General features: G+C 41.5%; 1 protein-coding gene across 2 annotated transcripts in view; it reads left to right on the plus strand.

The window, feature by feature from the left end:
* The window catches only part of asap2a (ArfGAP with SH3 domain, ankyrin repeat and PH domain 2a), a 157,440-nt gene that overhangs the window by 53,452 nt on the left and 85,128 nt on the right, over positions 1–18,860 (plus strand). For both annotated transcript variants that reach the window (XM_060934099.1, XM_060934101.1), the window contains exon 2: positions 6,213–6,285. In XM_060934099.1, the coding sequence (XP_060790082.1) occupies positions 6,213–6,285 (73 nt within the window). The remainder of the gene's footprint in view (positions 1–6,212; positions 6,286–18,860) is intronic.

An 18,860-nucleotide genomic window follows, 5' to 3' on the forward strand; every position in this document is an offset into this window, starting at 1 on the left:
TGCGTGCGCCCGTGCGTCCGTCCGTCCCGAAACCTTGTGAACACGATATCTCAAAGGCTAATGGAAGGAATTTCACCAAACTTTCACCATTTGTGCACTTTGTGACAAACATGAACTGATTAGATTTTGAGATCAAAAGGTCTAAGGTCAAGGTCACTGTGAGGTCAAATGTCTGTCCGAAAACCTTGTGAACACAGTATCTCCAAGGCTAATACAAGTAATTTCACCAGGTCAAGATTACTGTGAGGTCAAATGTCCATCCCCAAATCACAACTTAATACGGCGTGTAGTCTACCGGGTGGAGGCATCCCCATCAACGCTGTTGGCGTCGAGTTCTATCTAGTTTTTTTTTTTTTTTTAATAGATGGTGCAGGGTGGAGACGGTGATGGGGCGACTGTGTTATGGATGAGCTGGATGGTCAGGAATAGGACGTTAGGAATTACAGTGGATGCAATGCTGCATAATGTTTTATCTGTGCTCCGTTAAGCCTTGGTAGGACATTCAGTAGGAATGCCCAGGGTGAAAGAGTCTTTCTTTTATGCAGGTTCAAGTTCAGGTCATGCCCCGCCCCTTTCCCTCACAGCTTGGCTGCACTTGTTATGATTATTGTTTATTTGAGGCCAGACGTCTCAGTGGCTTCATGAGACTGGCTTCTTGAAATGCAAGCCTGCATATCTTAATCCCCACAGTTTCCTCTCAGTGGCTACCCTTTTCTAAAAAGGAGGGATTCCATTCTCTGCTCCTTGTGTGGAATTTATATACACGATATCTTTTCTGTCATCTCAGACTACTTTTTTTTGGGGGGGGGAATAGACCCGACATTGGGTCAGAAAGTGCTCTTTGTGCTGCGCTAGCCTCTTCTTGCGACTGCCGAGCTCATGACTGTGAACAAGAGCATTGTCCATTCTTGCAGGCTCTCCTGAAACACAACGCTTTTTAAAATAAAGTGCAGACCATGCCTTGTACTTGGAGCTACTGGGCAAGAATGAGATGTTTAGGGAAGAAATATTATGAAGAGGGATTTCTGGAGGACTGGAAGTGTGTGTGTGTGTGTGTGTGGGGCAAGATTGGGTCCCTGAGGGATTTAGAGCAGGGCTTAGTCTGGGATTGAGTGGTGATTAGGAGCCGTCAGTCAAAATGGCAGCAGCTGAACTACAATAGTGCAAGGTCACTAGGATAAAGACCAGATGGGATTTTTTGACACTTTACCATATATACAGTTGTGGTCAGAAGTTTACATACAGTGACATGAATGTCATCTTGGATATGAATCTTATGGCAATATTTGGGCTTTCAATAATTTTAACACAGAAATGTTCTTTTTCTGTGGTAGAATGTACAGCATACATATTTAATAAAAAAAAAACACTGAATTTGGTGCACAAGTTTTAATTTTCTTTGGGTTTTATGAAATCAACACAGGGTCAAAATTAAACATCCAGAGTCAAAAATTTATACAGCACACCTAATATTGGGGTAAAATGCAAGATTCACCTTGATCAAACATTTTTGTTTACCATGAACAAGCTTCTGGCAGAATTCTGGTTGGATATTTCACGACTCTTCATGGTGGAATTGGTAGAGTTCAATTAAATTTGTTTTTTTTTCTTGGCCTGGACTTGAGTTATAAGCACGGTCCATATATTTTCAATAGGGTTGAAATCAGGACTTGTTTTAAGCTTAATGTTAGCTTGCTTTATCCTCCACAACCAGCTCTGATGCGTGTTTGGGTTCATTGTCCTGTTGTAACTCCCAAGTCATGTTCAAGTTTCTGATGGTTTATGTTGAAGAATTCTGAGGTAGTTCTCCTTTATTATTCCATCCACTTTGTGCAATGAACCAGTTCCACTGGTAGCAAAACAGCTCCAGAGCATGATGATCCTATCACCACCACCAGCTGGTACAGTGTTCCTCTGTACATGGTGGTCATTGTGGCCAAACAACTCAATCTTTGTCTCATCTGACCATCCAGCTATCCTCCAGAAGGCTTTTTCTTTGTCCATGTGGTCAGCTTCAAACTTTAGTTAAGCTTGAAGGTGTCAATTTAGGAGCAGGGGGTTATTTCTTGGATAGCAGCCTCTTAGTCCATGGTGATCTGAACTGTAGACAGTGATCCATCAGCTTCCAGTTCATGGCAGGGATGTACCATGGTGGTTCCCAGGTTGTTCCTGACCATCCAAACCAATTTCCTTTCAGCTGAGGGTGACCGTTTGGGTTTTCTTGAAGCAAAGTGGCTTGGCAAAGTGACTACACCTCACAATAACTTGGATACAGTTGTTTGAACTAATCTTGGAATTTGCAGTTGTTTATAAATGGCTCCAAGAGACATGCCGGAGTTACATCTGTGAGCCTCTTTCTCAGATCTGCACTGAGCTCCTTGGACTTTCCCATTTTACTGTGTGTTGGTCAATCCAGTGAGTGCTGTAAACAAACCCTTTTTATGAAGGCACAGAGAAGCTACCAGCTGTAGTCAATCACGATCACTAACAGGAAGTTAAGAGACCTCGGCCTTGGAAAGATAAAAGATGTTTTGGAAATTTCAGCACCTCTGAATTAATAATCTAAGTGAACGTATGTACATTCTTGACCCTGTATGTATAATTTTGACCCTGTGTTGATTTCAGAAAACCCAAAGAAAATTAAAACTTGTGCACCAAATTCTAGGTTTTTTTTTTTAATTAAAGATGTATGCTGTACAATCATTCTGCCACAGAAAAAGAACAGTTCAAAGAAATTACTGAAAGCTCAAATACTGTCATGGCATTCATGTCACTGTATGTAAACTTCTGACCACAACTCTGTGTGTGTAATATAAAATTTTCCGTTTTGTTTATTTTGCATGTTAGCACGTGTGCAAAATGCATCGAAGGAGCTACTCGTTCCGTATAGGATACTAGAATACCTTTTTGCCATGCCATAATTTTAGATGGTTGATCGTTTGAATGAAGGATAGTGGGAGTGTGTGAGTGCAGGCACACACTGCAGTGCCCTTGGCATTTTCTTTTTAGAGAGAGTTCGTCTGCCTGCCTGCTTCCTTTCCACCTGCAGAGTAGAGTTTGTTTCAGTATATTTTTAGGCTGTTGAATAATGAATTACCTGAAGACCGTGGGGATGCCAACACACACACTCTCTCTCACACACACGCACTCTGTATTCATTTTCCTAACGGATGTTTGTGAATGACAGTTCATCTATATTTCGAGTTAATGCTTTACTGGCACATTTATGTTGCAATATCCGAAATCCTGAGCAGTAATAACTGCTATTTAGCATCAAACTTTAATCATAATAAACCTGTCAAGATTGCAGAAAGCAGCATTATGTTAATGGCTGGTTAAATAATCACTCGTGTTAATGTTTCTGTTCTGCTGAGAATAACTCTAGCTGCTTGTGGGTTAAAAACAGTCTTGATAAACATGATTTATGTGTAACGCATCACTGGTAGGTTTTGAGCTAGACAGGACATGCAGTCATGACTCACTCAAACCATTCATGCATTTTATACATTTACTCATTGTTTAATAAGTGGGAATTTAATAATCAGGTATGAACCATTTTAAACCTTAATGTTAATAGTAATATGTATAACATTAAGCATTTTAGGGAAAATACATATTCCTTCTCACTACAACTAGGTGTTTGGGTCATTTTTAAAATTCACACATGATTTCCAACATGGTTTCTTCTTGCTTTTCTTCTGTAGATTCAGATTCAGGCAATACAGGTACGTAGGTAAGGTTGTATACAGTGTTGTACAGCGTTAGTCATTGGTCAAAGTGAAAAAGGACGAATAGTGGCACATTCGATTCTGAATTTAGTATAATTTTAGTGCAGACCAACCTGTAGGTGTACAATATGAGATACATACCTTTTGGAAATGTACCATTCATAATCCTTTTCCTCTAGCCCGTCATCTTTTTGCTACTAATCCTTAACAGATGGCCAAAAATATGTGGACTCTTATATAAGGTCCTTCCTCAAACTGGTGCCACAAAGTCTCAGAAGCACACAGTTGCCCAGAATCTATTTGTAATTAAGATTTCCTTTCACTGGGACTAAGGGGCCAAAACATGTTTCAGTAAGGCGGTGCCAGTGTGCACAAAGGGAAGTTCATAAGGACACGGTTTGCCAACGTTGGACTGGAAGAACCTGAGTGGCCTGTATGGACATTACTGCCTGATATCACTAATTCTCTTGTGAGTGAATAAACAAATCCGTACAGTCACGCTCCAAAATCGAGTTGAAAGTCTTCCCAAAAGAGTGGAGGTTATTATAATAACAAAGGGAGAAATGCACATCGGTATTATGATCAGGTGTCCACAAACCTTTGGGGATATGTTGTATCTTGATTACCCTTGTAACTGTGAAATGCTAGAAGAGAAGATATCTTTTAAAAGTTGCCTTAACTCAGTGTAAAGCCTCGGTCACAACCGGCCGTACGTGCTCCTACGGCCGGTCTACGTGCAAAAAATGCAAGAAACGCACGGAGGGCGCACGTGAAACGCACGGAGGGCGTGTGTGTGACGTGCTGATTTTCGAGCCGCAGACCGGTCGCAGAGGTTCTTTGTCATGTCAAACAAACTCTACGGGCGCTTACTTTTTTTTCAGGTTGCAAGACAAACTTGCGGCCAACGTGCGTCTTTCTCCACGAACAAAAAAAACACAGCAATTTGGGAAACGCCAAAAATCGCACGGCCAAAAAATCGTACGTCCGGTTGTGACCTAGGCTTAAGTCAAACTCAACTGCGTGGCTTCCATATCAAAATGCAGTGGTTCTCAAAGTGGGGTCTGGGGGCCCCAAAGAGTCTGTGATGCAGAGCCAGGAGGTCGCGTCATGCAAAACATTTTGAGAACCACTGTTGTCATGTAATAGTCAGGACAGCACCAGTATTCAGAGCACCAGTATTCTACTATGACTCTACAGTGTGTTCATAGTAGTTACTATACAATATGCAGCCTATTTGTTCTCGCCTCCTAGTGATGTCACCGCTGGTGTCTACTTTCTGACTACTGTGCAAAAATAGCTTTCATATAAAGAAAACGATGATATCCACAAAAGCTGCATGCCTTTTTTAAAGTAACAAGTTATCTATCCACATATGAAATTTGAGCTTCATCTGTCTTTGTTGTGGAGTGCTCAATTACTGATCAAACATGTCACCTCAGGACCTGAACCCCATTGAAAACCTGTGAGGTGAATCGAAGAGGAGAAGCACAAGAGAGGGCCGAGGACCCTGGATGATCTGGAGAGATTGTATAAAGAGGAATGGTCTCAGATTCCCTGCTCTGTATCTCCAACCTTATAAAATGTTACAGAAGAAGACTCAGTGCTGTTTTACTGGCAAAGGGAGGTTGTACAAAGTATTAAATACGGGGTGCCAAAAATAGTGGCAGGTGTTTTTTCTCATCTCATTATCTGTAGCCGCTTTATCCTATTCTACAGGGTCGCAGGCAAGCTGGAGCCTATCCCAGCTGACTACGGGCAAAAGGCAGGGTACACCCTGGACAAGTCGCCAGGTCATCACAGGGCTGACACATAGACACAGACAACCATTCACACTCACATTCACACCTACGGTCAATTTAGAGTCACCAGTTAACCTAACCTGCATGTCTTTGGACTGTGGGGGAAACCGGAGCACCCGGAGGAAACCCACGCGGACACGGGGAGAACATGCAAACTCCACACAGAAAGGCCCTCGCCGGCCACGGGGCTCGAACCCAGACCTTCTTGCTGTGAGGCGACAGCGCTAACCACTACACCACCGTGCCGCCCCAGGTGTTTTTTGTTGAAAATAATTATTTCTTGATAAGGGAGTTCTTTTCCTCTGAATAAATTTATTTCAATTGAAGGTTGGATTTTTTTTTTCCTCACTGAGTGTGAGATGAAGATACGTCACCAGAAGTTGGATTTTTAAAAAAAAAATCTTTAATAATTGGGTGCCAATAATTGTGGCGGGCACTATAGGTATCATGCAATAAGCGTAATGAAATTGCAGTTAATTTATTATGTACTGGACATAGTAAAAGGACATAGGCCTCTAGTGTATTGGTACTTATGCTGGACATAGGCCTCTAGTGTATTGGTATTTATGCTGGACATAGGCCTCTAGTGTATTGGTATTTCTCGCTACAAATGTGTTTTAAATGTCTCTCTCTCTCTCTCTCTCTCTCTCTCTCTCTCTCTCTCTCTCTCTCTCTGTGTGTGTAGGCTTTGGATGTGGATCGCAGTGTGCTGTACAAAATGAAGAAGTCAGTGAAGGCCATTTACACCTCAGGACTAGGTGAGCGATTGCTCTTCTTTTCCGTTAAACACCCCCCCCACCCCCCATTCTCTCTCATGCTTCCAACGTACACTTTGGAGATGTGCAGAACCGGATCTGTTGCCAGTGTGTCCCCTGGTGTCTTTGGGGGTCGTTTGTGTGATTTATAATTAGTTTGGAGAAGTGTGTAATGTAATGTTTATTGGCATTTTAGCAGTGTAAAACTCATACAGTAGAATTCAATAGCATTCTCTAAGGATTTGGTGCAATATATTATAGACAAATGACAAGATGATCACTGGAAAACGTGCAAATTGGGGAAAAAAGTTACAGCAGTAAAAGAAAAAACAAAACCCCAGAACTATAAATCCAACTCTGTTCTCGTAGATGTGCAATTTGTACAACATAATAAATGACACATTAAATGCAACAGCTACTGTACAGACATGGCATTGCGGGTACAGTATAAAGCAACGATGAGACTTTTTTATGCTGTGTGATGGGTAAAAACTTGTGACTATAACTAATAGCATTATAATTAATTGTTCTTAATTAACATTTCCTATAAATTTCAAATTTACATCAGGAATTTACATATTTCTGTAAAGCTGCTTTGTGACCATGTCTGTTAAAACTGAATCGAATTGAAAGTATGTCACGACGTGTGTGTGTGTGGTGTATTTCTAAATTGGATAGTTGTTATTCCACATGTTAAGGGGTTGATCTGGATTTGATCCAACTCTGACTATAAGCCCAAGGTTAACTCTAACTCAAACCTAAATAATGCCGTACAGCAAGAAACAACACATTTAACACCTTTATCAAGTTGCCTGTACAAGTGGACCTTTGGCTTCACTCTGCCCAGGTAATAATAATAATAATGTGTTGCCAGGCAAAACAAACCTCACCCGGTAGCACTTATGATAAATATGAAGGAAGATATCGCGAAAAAACAATTTTGACCTTTTTGGTGACCTTGACTTTGATCTTGACCAATAAACATGGTTCTGTTTCTCATTCGCACACTGTACTGCTCTCAGCCAATCAGAGCACATCTGAATGAAGATGGAAGATATCGCGAAAAAACGATTTTGACCTTTTTGGTGACCTTGACCGGATGACCCTCAAAATGTTGGCAGTTCTATTTGAGACCAATGCCCATCTGTCCTGAAAGTTTCATGAAGATTGGTCCAGCCATTTTCCCATAATATTATTAACAAGAAAGAAAGAAACCCCACCTCGCTCCCTGGTGGACTCCGTCCCGGGCGAGGTGGTAATAATAATAACTAGAGGTACTGTGCCAAGGGCACAGTGGTATCCCATTTCCACGCCTGAGGCCTTGGGACAAAGGTCAAGGTCACAGAACTGAGAGAAATGAGGCCACTTGTCTGGAATCTGATGACAAAGAGAAAAGGATATAATACTTCCATGGTTAATAATATTAATTAAGTTCCTATCTTTCACCAATTTCTTGATGCAGGTGAAGATCTAGTGAAAAATATGCAGATCATTGATCTGACCTGTCAGGATCACTCCAGGGCAAAACCAGTGTTCCCAAATGAAAGCCCATATATGACTTCCTCTTCATGGTTAATAATAACTATAGCCTTATCTTACTCCGTTTTTGAGATATAGGCCATTGAAAATATCGCTACGTTCACACTGCAAGGCTTAATGCTCAATTCCGATTTTTTTGTGAAATCCGATTTTTTTGTGAGGTCGTTCACATTAACAAATATATGCGACTTGTATGTGATCCTCAGTATGAACGAAAAGCGACCTAAAAGTGTTCCGCATGCGCATTGCAGGATACGACGACGTCACACGCAGTGAGCATGGCCAGTGTTTACGGAAGTAAAACCGCCCGGTTGCGGTATGACCCATCCAATCTAGCTTGAATAGCTGCATCCCCCCAAATGGAAATCAGCTCCCTAACCTCTGCGTCCTTCCATTGAGAAGATTCAGAACCTTCACAGCCCGAAGCGTCCCTCGCATTGATGTCATGCGCAGGGGCGCAGATACGTTTTTTGAACTGGGGGGGACAAAGCTGCCAGCAAACCAACCCCGATATGCCTGTCAAACTTGTTGTGGGTTACCATAGCAACCAAGCTCGAGCTCGCAACCTGTGCAGTCTGCGCAGCTCAACCAACCGAATATCAGTCTTTGTTTTGTTTTATGTGAGTTGTTGCAACTATGCACTGCCATGCACCTCAATAAACCGAATGGTAATTAGTCTTTTGATTTTTCCGTGAGGTTTGCCTTATGCAAAGAAAGACAGCATAGATGTTTTTTCCTCCCTATAAGTGGGGGGGGCCGAACGAAGCGAATTTAAATCTGGGTGGGATGAATCCCACCCGTCCCACCCTCTGTCTGCGCCCGTGATTATGCGCCATGTTGTTGTAACTTTTTTTGAGAGACCCGCCGCCTACTTCAGCGCAGAATAGTGACGTTTGTGGCTTGTTGATGACGTGTAAGTCGGATGAATGCGACCTGGCGGTTCAGACTGAAGTTGCATATGAAAAGAGCGGATAGGAATCGGAATTAGGACCACATATCCAAACGGCCTGGGTCGAATTTGAAAAAACCGGATCTGTGTCGTTCATATTGTCAATAAAAGATTGGATACAGGTCATATATGGGCGAAAAGATCGGATTTGAGTCACTTCAGCCTGCAGTGTGAACGTAGCCTATGTGACCTAATATTGACATAGGTCAATATGTCAAAACTATAAATATTCATTAAAATATGTTTTTCTATGACAAAGGAGCAAGTCTAGCTCAAAAACCATGAAAAATAGCAAAAAGTCAGTTTTGTCTATAGTGTCACCTAATCGACAAGTTCAAGGTCACATAACTCAGTGAAAATAGGTCAAATCACTTAACTGATGCGAACGATTTTGAAGCCCCCCCCCCAATAGGTTCTTCGTACCCCATTTGGTGAAAATTCATGAAAAAATGAGGGAGGAGTAGGTCTAGCGAGTTAACGCAGAAGTAACCTTTAACCTAATTCTGGCAAAGGGTCAAGGTCAGAGGCCAAATGAGTGCAAAAAAGTATTAAGGTATAAGGGCCATGGAAGATGGCATGAAAGAATTTTGTCTAGCGTGTCCTGGTACTGTACCAGGTGGTCCCATTCATAGCCATTCCTGAAAATTTTATGACGTCATAAAATGACATCATGTGTCGTCATGCATGATATGGAGATCACAGATGGTCACTACCTACAGTGTATGCACACCAAGTTTCATCCAGATATCTTGAAAACTGAGTGAGAAATGACCCATGTCTAACTACTACTACGACGTGTACACTAAACCTAAGCAATTTCAAGATTGGAAATGGGATAATAATAAAATTCAGTTTATATAGCGCCTTTCTCACACCCAAGGTTGCTTTACAATTGGGGGGAAAGAGTCCACCAAAAGAGGGTCAGGATGTAATTACAATGGCGTCGCTACCACAGTCCTACCAAAAGACGCACAAAGATAAAAAGGTAGAAGGTGTTGGATCAGGTCCGGCTCCACCCCATGGACTTTTTGTTCTGTAACAAGGTGATGCTTGCAAAGAACAACAGCCAAAAAAAAAAAAAAAACAGTGAAATGTAGGTAAAATGACATGCGGGACTACATTATCTGTTTCAACCGGTCAAAACCACAAACAATATAAATGTGTCTGCACTACATCTTGCAGATGAAGCCTGTTTTTTTTTTTTTTAATTTTTTTTTTTTAAATATTATTAACAAACTGAATTTAGGATGATGTATAGCTGAAGTACAGTGTATGTACTGTGTTTCAATCACTGTGAAGTGGAAAGTGATGAGAGCTTAATCACTGTTCAATAAATTTCTACTAGAAATATTTAATAAACGTCAGTGGTGTGGTTACACCGTATTACCTACTGTGTCATCTCTGTGGATTCCTAGTTGATTAAACTATTGACTTTTTGGCTTTTACATGCACATTGGAGACTCTCTACTTTATGAAACTTTGGCTATTTTAAAAAGGTACTGTGAAATTCACACGGTAAATCTTCTACCTTCATCACTGATAACTTGCATGCAGGCTTGGAAGTACCTCTGTGAAGTGGCACCACATATAATGAGAGAGTGAATAAAATAATTTTGATTCATTTGTGCATGCAAAATTAAAAAAAAAAAAAAAAGTGCTCAAATATCTTTAGAGAAATTACCCATTACATTTTTAATGATGTTTTAATGACCCAGCACCCCATTAACCCCCAAATGACTCCAAACATGTCTGATTCATTTGTGCACACGAAATAAACATGTGCTTCATGATTTACATTATTAAACATTATTTTCTTGACATGTGACATCACTCAGCACCCCATTAACGAAGCACATATGTTTAGTTTGCATGCACAAACCATGCACAGATGAATTGGACATGTTTGGCGTGATTTGAGGGTTGGGTCTTTAACATATTATTTGAACATTTAACGGTTACGTTCTCTAAAATTGAGCACAAATTTTATATTTTGCATGCACAAACATGCAGGAATGAATCGAAATACTTTTATTCACGTTCTTATCATATGGGGTGCTAACCTCATGGAGGTCTTGAAAGCTTGTTGAAGGTGGCAACAGAAAACAAGGGGGTGGGACTTGGCAAAGGGCAAGTGTGAGACCCTCTGTCCGAAATCACTCCCTACTCACTATAATAGTGGACTATATAGTGAGGTCGCCATTTTGTAGTGCTGTCCGAATGTATAATGAAAATTAATACACCCTATATAGTGCACTCAAAGTATCCCACAGTGCAGTACGAAAAGTAGTGTGCAACTGATGGTCACTAACCAAGCAATATATCACATCATACATTGTGGTTGCGCTGAAAGAAATCAAGGCAAAAGCCTCAAATCTGATTTAATAAAAGGCAGCGGCAAAGAAGAAAGTATTCAGCCTTGATTTAAAAGAACTGAAAGAAGCAGCAGACACAAAGTACTTTGTATTTATTAATGTGGGAAATACGCTCAGTATAATATATGGATTTATCACAAAAATGCATGCATGTATTTATTATTTTGAAAACCAACCAGCTGACTGATCTGGCACGTTTTAATTGTGTGACAGTAATGATATAAATAACAGCGTGATGGAGTCATGTCCGAAAGTGGGGTTTTTTTATTTTTAATTTTTTTTAAATCAATGAGCTCACAAGATCCCCTTCGGACATAATATGTACAATTGTACACATGAAATTCCATAGCATTTTTCCTTGTGTCTGAAGGGGGATATAGTCCTCTATATAGTAATTCCCTATATAGTGAGTAAGGAATAGTGAACGAGTGAGTGATTTCAGACACAGGGAGTGAGTTTGGGAGAGACTGGTAAAAGAAAACTGATATGTAGCCATCAACTCTGAAGAGGTAATATTTTAAAATGGTCACAACACGGGGAAATAATCCAAAGAGCACCAGGAAAACAACAACAACAAACAAACCATGATTTAATCAGAATCAGAAAGTTGGATTTCATTTACAAGGAGTTTACTTGGTAAATTCAGTCTAAATAACGGAAACGAAGCAGTAAATTAGACAGTACAGAGAAAAGTTGAAAAAGTGAGTCGAAACTGCTCTCGTCTTGGTTCCTAAAGGTTGTTGATGTAGGACAAGTCACAGCTGATGATCTCTGCAGATTGGCTATCGTGCAGATAAAAACTACTTTTCATCAAGTGTAAATATTTTCCTTTGTGGTTTTCCATCATATATTTGAAACTCATAATGTGCCATAAAACAGGTGGCTGGAACGCCTACTGTAGACACTATAAGACTCCAGCTGAAGGGGAAAGGAACTGAATTGGCTTTGACAGATAATGGATTAAGTCGTAGCCTTACACATGCCTCGTAGAGCCTTTAAACTGCTCGAGATTAGATAACGCACATGCTGATTGGATGTGTTAAGAGCGGAGTTGGAAAGAAGCAAAGTAGTCATCCTTCACAATGCTCTCTGCTTACACACGTTCAAACCTTGCAACCTTCTAGTGCTGACAAAGCTTTTAATTATATTTCAGGACTCAAGCTTGAATTTAGCTACGTCAGACCCACTTTGAGATTTGTAAGCTTTGTCCTGTGGCATGGATTGTCGGCCCTGGTAGCTCTCCTGTGTGTGTGTGTGTGTATTAGGCCCTGTTTACATTATTTCGAATCAGCGGATCATCAGATTAACGTTTTTAAAACGATTCGCGTACACACACAAATAACAGGAAGTGAAGTCCGCGCCTTTTTTCAGCAGTCGCGTCACATGACCAACGTGGCATGACCAACGCCAGCGAATCAGGAAGGTGGATGTCACACCAGCGAATCAGGAAGGTGGATGTCACAGTGACGTTGTCCAATGACGACGTCAGCTAGAGCTCAGCACTGCGTATCCTCGTTCCTCAATGTTTACACAGCACCGGATCAGATACGAACTGGGTTGAATACGTGGGCCCTGGCGGATTCAAATTGTTCCGCCTGTGGAGTCGTTTCCCGGCGTTTTAATGTGCACGGACAGTGCATCCGCAACGAAAACGGTATGGATACGGTCTAATGTAAACACCACCTTAGTCTGTCTTAGCTTGTGCTGCTAGCTCTGATGGTTCCTTTTATTTTAACGGATTTGGGGAACGGTTTATAAACGCATACACAGAGCTGGAGTCTCTCACTGCTGAGCTGAGCTGGGCTTTTTCAGGAACACTGCATGCACTGTTCAGGCACCACAGTTGTGTTCCATAGAGAAAGGCAGCTGTGCCAAGACACACCCTCTGTTGGGAGGTGTGTGTGTGTGAGAGAGAAACCCTTATTTACGCCACAAATGGGGTTCCCAGAACTGCTGTCATGTCATTAATCTGAGTCTTCTGTGCAGTCTCTAGAGGAGCACAAAAAGCTCATTTGATTAGGCAAATGCACACGCCATGGGCTGATTCTAAAAATAATTTGTAGCCAAGGCACTGAGCCCACACCTGCATTTGAATTTTACTGATCTACTTCTGCACCGCAGCCTTCAGTTTGGCATCATTAACATTCCTGTAAAATCGGCTGTAAAATATTAGGACAACGAAAGAAATGATAATTTTTTAATTTAATATTAAGCTTCTAATGACTGGCCTCGAAAGCCTTTTTGGCCTTAATCCAGCTATCCAACAGCTTCTGTGAAGTAGCTTTCGATTCATAATGATGAAAAGGAAAATAAGATCAGTTAAAAGAATATTACTGCTAAAAGGCTGTGTTTGTGTTTTTTTTTGTGCACCGGTATAAGAGAGTCACTGAACTAAAGTAAAACACTGACTGATTCACTGTAATTGTACTCGATTGCTTATCCATGTTGGCTGTGTGGGTCTGGTTGGGCTAAGCAGTTCTGTGTAAATTTAGTTAAAGTGCTAGTCTTACGAAAATGACATCATAAAATCCCAGGTTTCTTGTGTGCAATATGCTCAAATAGGTTGTAAAGTTCACCGATAAATAAACACTGGTTCGAAAAAGATTTTTTTTTTTTTTTTTTGCGTCTGAATCCTGTTCCAAAAATCATTGAAAGCTTGTCCACCATTATATCACAGTGATTTATTGGTCAGCGGCGCTGCATGTGTGACATCATATGCGCAGCTGTTCTCTACACAACTTTATGACAACAAAGATAAAGAAGTGACTCAGAGTAAGCATGTTATGGTTTGCTTTTAGATCAGTAATTGTCTTTCGTCCATCTAAGTATTATATTTGGCCACATAGAAACTATCTTGGCGGCACGGTGGTGTAGTGGTTAGCGCTGTCGCCTCACAGCAAGAAGGTCCGGGTTCGAGCCCCGTGGCCGGCGAGGGCCTTTCTGTGTGGAGTTTGCATGTTCTCCCCGTGTCCGCGTGGGTTTCCTCCGGGTGCTCCGGTTTCCCCCACAGTCCAAAGACATGCAGGTTAGGTTAACCGGTGACTCTAAATTGAGCGTAGGTGTGAATGTGAGTGTGAATGGTTGTCTGTGTCTATGTGTCAGCCCTGTGATGACCTGGCGACTTGTCCAGGGTGTACCCCGCCTTTCGCCCGTAGTCAGCTGGGATAGGCTCCAGCTTGCCTGCGACCCTGTAGAACAGGATAAAGCGGCTAGAGATAATGAGATGAGATGAGAAACTATCTTACAACGTTACTGATCTGACTAAGGATGACTAATAAATTCAAGCAACAGGCTAAACACAAGCTCGACACTTACTGTGCGGCGATGAGCTCTTTGGGATGGTGCTTTGGACTTGCGTTTCCAGATCGTAGGAACTGCTCCGCATACCAGATGTTGCTCAAATCCTTCTATGTGAATTTGCCTCACAAATGTATCTTTTTCAAAATGTATGGTGCAGACGCCAAACCGTCCTGTCGGCTTGAAGTTACCTTTCTTTGTCCGTACAAATCGAATCCATTCATTCCGTAAGTGTCCTGCTGACTTTGGGCTATAAGGATCGAATTTCCGCTTTTTTTTTTTAATCGGCTACACTTGAACAGCCTTGACTGACACACCTCTTAGGAGGCATGCTTTGGTTTTAATTTTGTTTTGGAATTAAAAACATGCTACGTTTTGCAAAGCCGACAAAGCCAGAAATGCCGTGAACTTTCAAGCGTTGCGCGTATGATGTCGCTTCCTTTGAATGAACAGCAACTTGCCAGGAACGCATTTGTGTAATGGCGGACTCAAAGAGCCAAACTTTACCAGCTAAATAGAACATGTTCCCGGTCTTGTATTAAAATACAGGTTAGACAGTAAACTATTTAACATGTCTAGTTTTATACGGTATAATTTCCAGGGGCGATGTCATTTTTGCAAGACGATCACTTTAACTGTGAGGATAAGGTTCCACGTAGCTATCTGAATGACCATTTAAACTGGTCTTGGGTAGCCATCCTTCATCGCTCCTATACAAAATCTCCATCCCTCTCTAATGCTAATCTGAGACGCTTTAGATGGACTCGGATCTGTCACGTTGTGCAAGAAGATTTGCCCCGGCATACGGGAAAGTGTCTTCTAAAGTGCACGTACTCTGACGCTGGGCTGCAGTGGAGCAAATTCAAATGCACATTTGCATAAAAACAGCTGGAAACTCCACTCTAAACTCCATAGGTAATGTAAAACCACTACTGCACCAACCAAACAAAAACAGTGGTGACCTATGAACTAGCTTTGACAGATTATGAATTGTTGTAGTCCACACTTACATTCTTGAGCCGGTGGACTCCATTAGATAACGCAGAGGCTTTTATGAGTTATTAACTTTTTTGTTTGATGCTGATTTATGAGCCTCTTGGTGTCCAATTGCTGTAATTTACTGTTGGCCTTAGATAACGCTTACGTAATTATTTATGATCCGATACAAAATCTTCAGCCTTCTCCAGGCATGGTCTTATTATTAGATGACTAAAAGGTATAAAGACTTCGGTGTTTCATAGTGTGGATGGGGTTGAAACAGGAACATGTGGGTTTGGTACACACACAAATGATGGACAGAACTGTAATATAAGCCAGTTTGCAGTTTGAGGAAAGTGTAAGATGATGGTGCAGTCACCTTGTGTTACACAGAAGTGGGTAGTTTTGTAAAGAAAGAGGACGTACCAAGGGTTTATTGCCTCTTATACGGTATGTGTAACTCGTCCCTGAGGCGTAACTGTAACTTAATGCAGAATGACTTGTCGAGAGATTGTGTTCTGAGATATTTCAGGATTCGCACTGTGTACAACACAACAAAGACATTGAAATGATAATGATAAAAATATATATATATACTCCTTATTTTTTGATGCTGAACGACAGTACTAATCATTTCTGGCTTCTTCTTATTCCATCAGAAGGCTGTGTAAAGCATTCTCCTCAACCTGAATACAGTATCTGGTTTCTTTTTCACGCGTCTCTGAATTAGCATTAGAAATAAAATTCATGGCTCAAAGTAGCAGTCAATGCACCATATAATAGGGCAGATGCAGTCCATATGCATATGTATGAGATTATTATGAACTATGTAAAAGCTGCATCTGAACGCTTCTCTCTGTCGTGGCGGTTTGTCACATAATGTGATTTCATCCATATTTTGCTAATTTTAGTAGAATTTCTAAAAATGTTGGCAATAGAAAACGGAAAACATTGTGTGCTTCCATTAACTGCTGTAACGCCGGTGTTAAACGAGCAAGATAAACATTTTAGTCCATGAGCCTCAGCCAAACACATGCTGTCATGCAGAGACTGAAACGCACGCAGTTCCTACCTCATTATTTTTAAAAAACAATTTTTTTTCCAGAAATGTGTTTATTGCTTGTTCATTTTAATATGTCAACTTTTCCACTTTTGCCATGTTTAGATTATGTAAATGATCATTTCTGCCTGTTTCCATATGCAAAAGATCAAAATTTGCATAAAACCAGGTGGTTGGAAACCTCGCTATAGACTGCATACGGAATAAGCCATCATGACTCCAAATGAAGTGGAAAAGAACTGGGACCCAATGTTTTTTGAGAGAATAATGAATGAATTTGTGGCCAGTGGAGCACACTTGCTGTCTGTAGACTCTAAATGTACAGTATTAGGAAGCCTAATGGTGAGAGAAACTGCTTTGGGACCAAAAGGTTGCTGGTTCGAGTCCCTAGACCAACAGGAATGGCTGAAGTGCCCTTGAGCAAGGTATCTAACCCCCAGCTGCTCTGCAATATGTTGCTCTGGGATGTTGTATGTTGCTCTGGGTAAAAACGTCTGCTAAATGCCATTAATGTAATGTAGATAAAACAGAAGTTCATTGTATGGGTTAAACACTTCCTTTCTTTATGTCTGGATGTGATTGTTTTAAGCGAAACTGAAAAGCTTGTCTCAGATCAGTACAAAGCTGTAGCATGGTGACTCAGTGTCTTTAGAGATATTTGCCGCTGTGGGACTGAAGTGGGAAACACTCTTCTCTGAGTGGGAGTGTAGGTTCTGAACTCGGTAGGAAGCCAACTTTGTGTTAGAATGTGCACTCAGTCAGCTACAAGAGTTAATCCAGCTAGTGTTTGTTATTTTCATTCAGGCTCCGATTGGAGAGATCGTCTCTGTTAAGACACTTTTGAACATTTCTATTTCTGTGCTTTCTCAGGCAGCAAAACTAAAGCTGATCTTTAACCCTCTTCAATCTCATCTTCATATGCTGTTGCTCTTGGTCAGGGTTTCATCATTCCTGGATGTTATCAAGAACCCTGCACTGCGCTATTTTAGTGCGCCCCCTTGTCCTGACACACCTGTTGTAAACTCCTAATGAGCTTGTTGGCTGGTTAACGTGTTGTGACGGGTGCACTGGGAGCAGTTAAAAATGTCTCCAGTGCGGAGAAAGATGAAGATTAGGAACGGAAACACTACAATAGCGTGAAGTGTTTTTTTTTTTTTTTAAAGAGTGCAGATACTTGACTCGGTGAGTGTGCAGTTTTGAAAAGTTCCATGGTTTATTGTAGTGTGTGTCGGACACATTGGCTGAATGACGGAAAAAGAGTTTTTATGGTCCATAATGGCTTTGAGTATGCAGAGGCGAGAGTCACTGCGGTGAATACAGAGTGCTTTATCTAGCACACAGGAATAGAGACGGTGTGTTTTGCCATTTTCAGGGTAACCGTGCTGACGACGAGAGCTGAACTGATGTTTTCATCAACTAAATCCAACAAGACAATAATACAGAAAGTGCATGGCTGTTTTTAGCCTGTGTCTGGAGTGCCAAAACAGCATTGTAATGGATGGTTTTATCTTTTGATGATCGATCCACCCATCCACTTTTAAAACTTTGCATAAAAGGCTGGATGCAAAATCTGATAATGACCATGAGAGAGCTCCCATCTCATCTCATTATCTCTAGCCGCTTTATCCTTCTACAGGGTCGCATAGTCAGCCTATCCCAGCTGACTACGGGCGAGAGGCGGGGTACACCCTGGACAAGTCGCCAGGTCATCACAGGGCTGACACATAGACACAGACAACCATTCACACTCACATTCACACCTACGGTCAATTTAGAGTCACCAGTTAACCTAACCTGCATGTCTTTGGACTGTGGGGGAAACCGGAGCACCCGGAGGAAACCCACGCGGACACGGGGAGATCATGCAAACTCTGCACAGAATGGCCCTTGTCGGCCACAGGGCTCGAACCCGGACCTTCTTGCTGTGAGGCGACAGCGCTAACCACTACACCACCGTGCCGCCCACCATGAGAGATGGTTCAGAAAAAGAACGAGAGAGAGAGAGACTGACGGAACTGGAGCATGTATTGTCCTTGCTTGTCGTGAACCTGAGGTTTGTGGAAGATGCCTGACTGTGTGAGCTGTCATCGTATAGCAGTACCTGTGACCTTCTCCCAATTACAGATGATTGTGTGTCTCGGTGAAAGGTGCACACTGTGCAGAGCAGGCCTCTGGGTAAAACCTCAAAAGCCTACACTTCGTAGATAGGCATCATGGCTTGAGCTAGACACCACAAGCGTGATTAGTAGCCGAGCAGAGGGGAACATTGACAGCATGACTCAGCAATACAGCATGATGACACTATTTTATGCTACGTCCTGAATAAATTGCTTTCATCTATCTCACATGGGATTGCTTCTGTTTATAAAACTGCTGAGGGATT

This window comes from Neoarius graeffei, chromosome 11, assembly GCF_027579695.1.
Source record: "Neoarius graeffei isolate fNeoGra1 chromosome 11, fNeoGra1.pri, whole genome shotgun sequence".
Taxonomy (NCBI): Eukaryota; Metazoa; Chordata; class Actinopteri; order Siluriformes; family Ariidae; genus Neoarius; species Neoarius graeffei.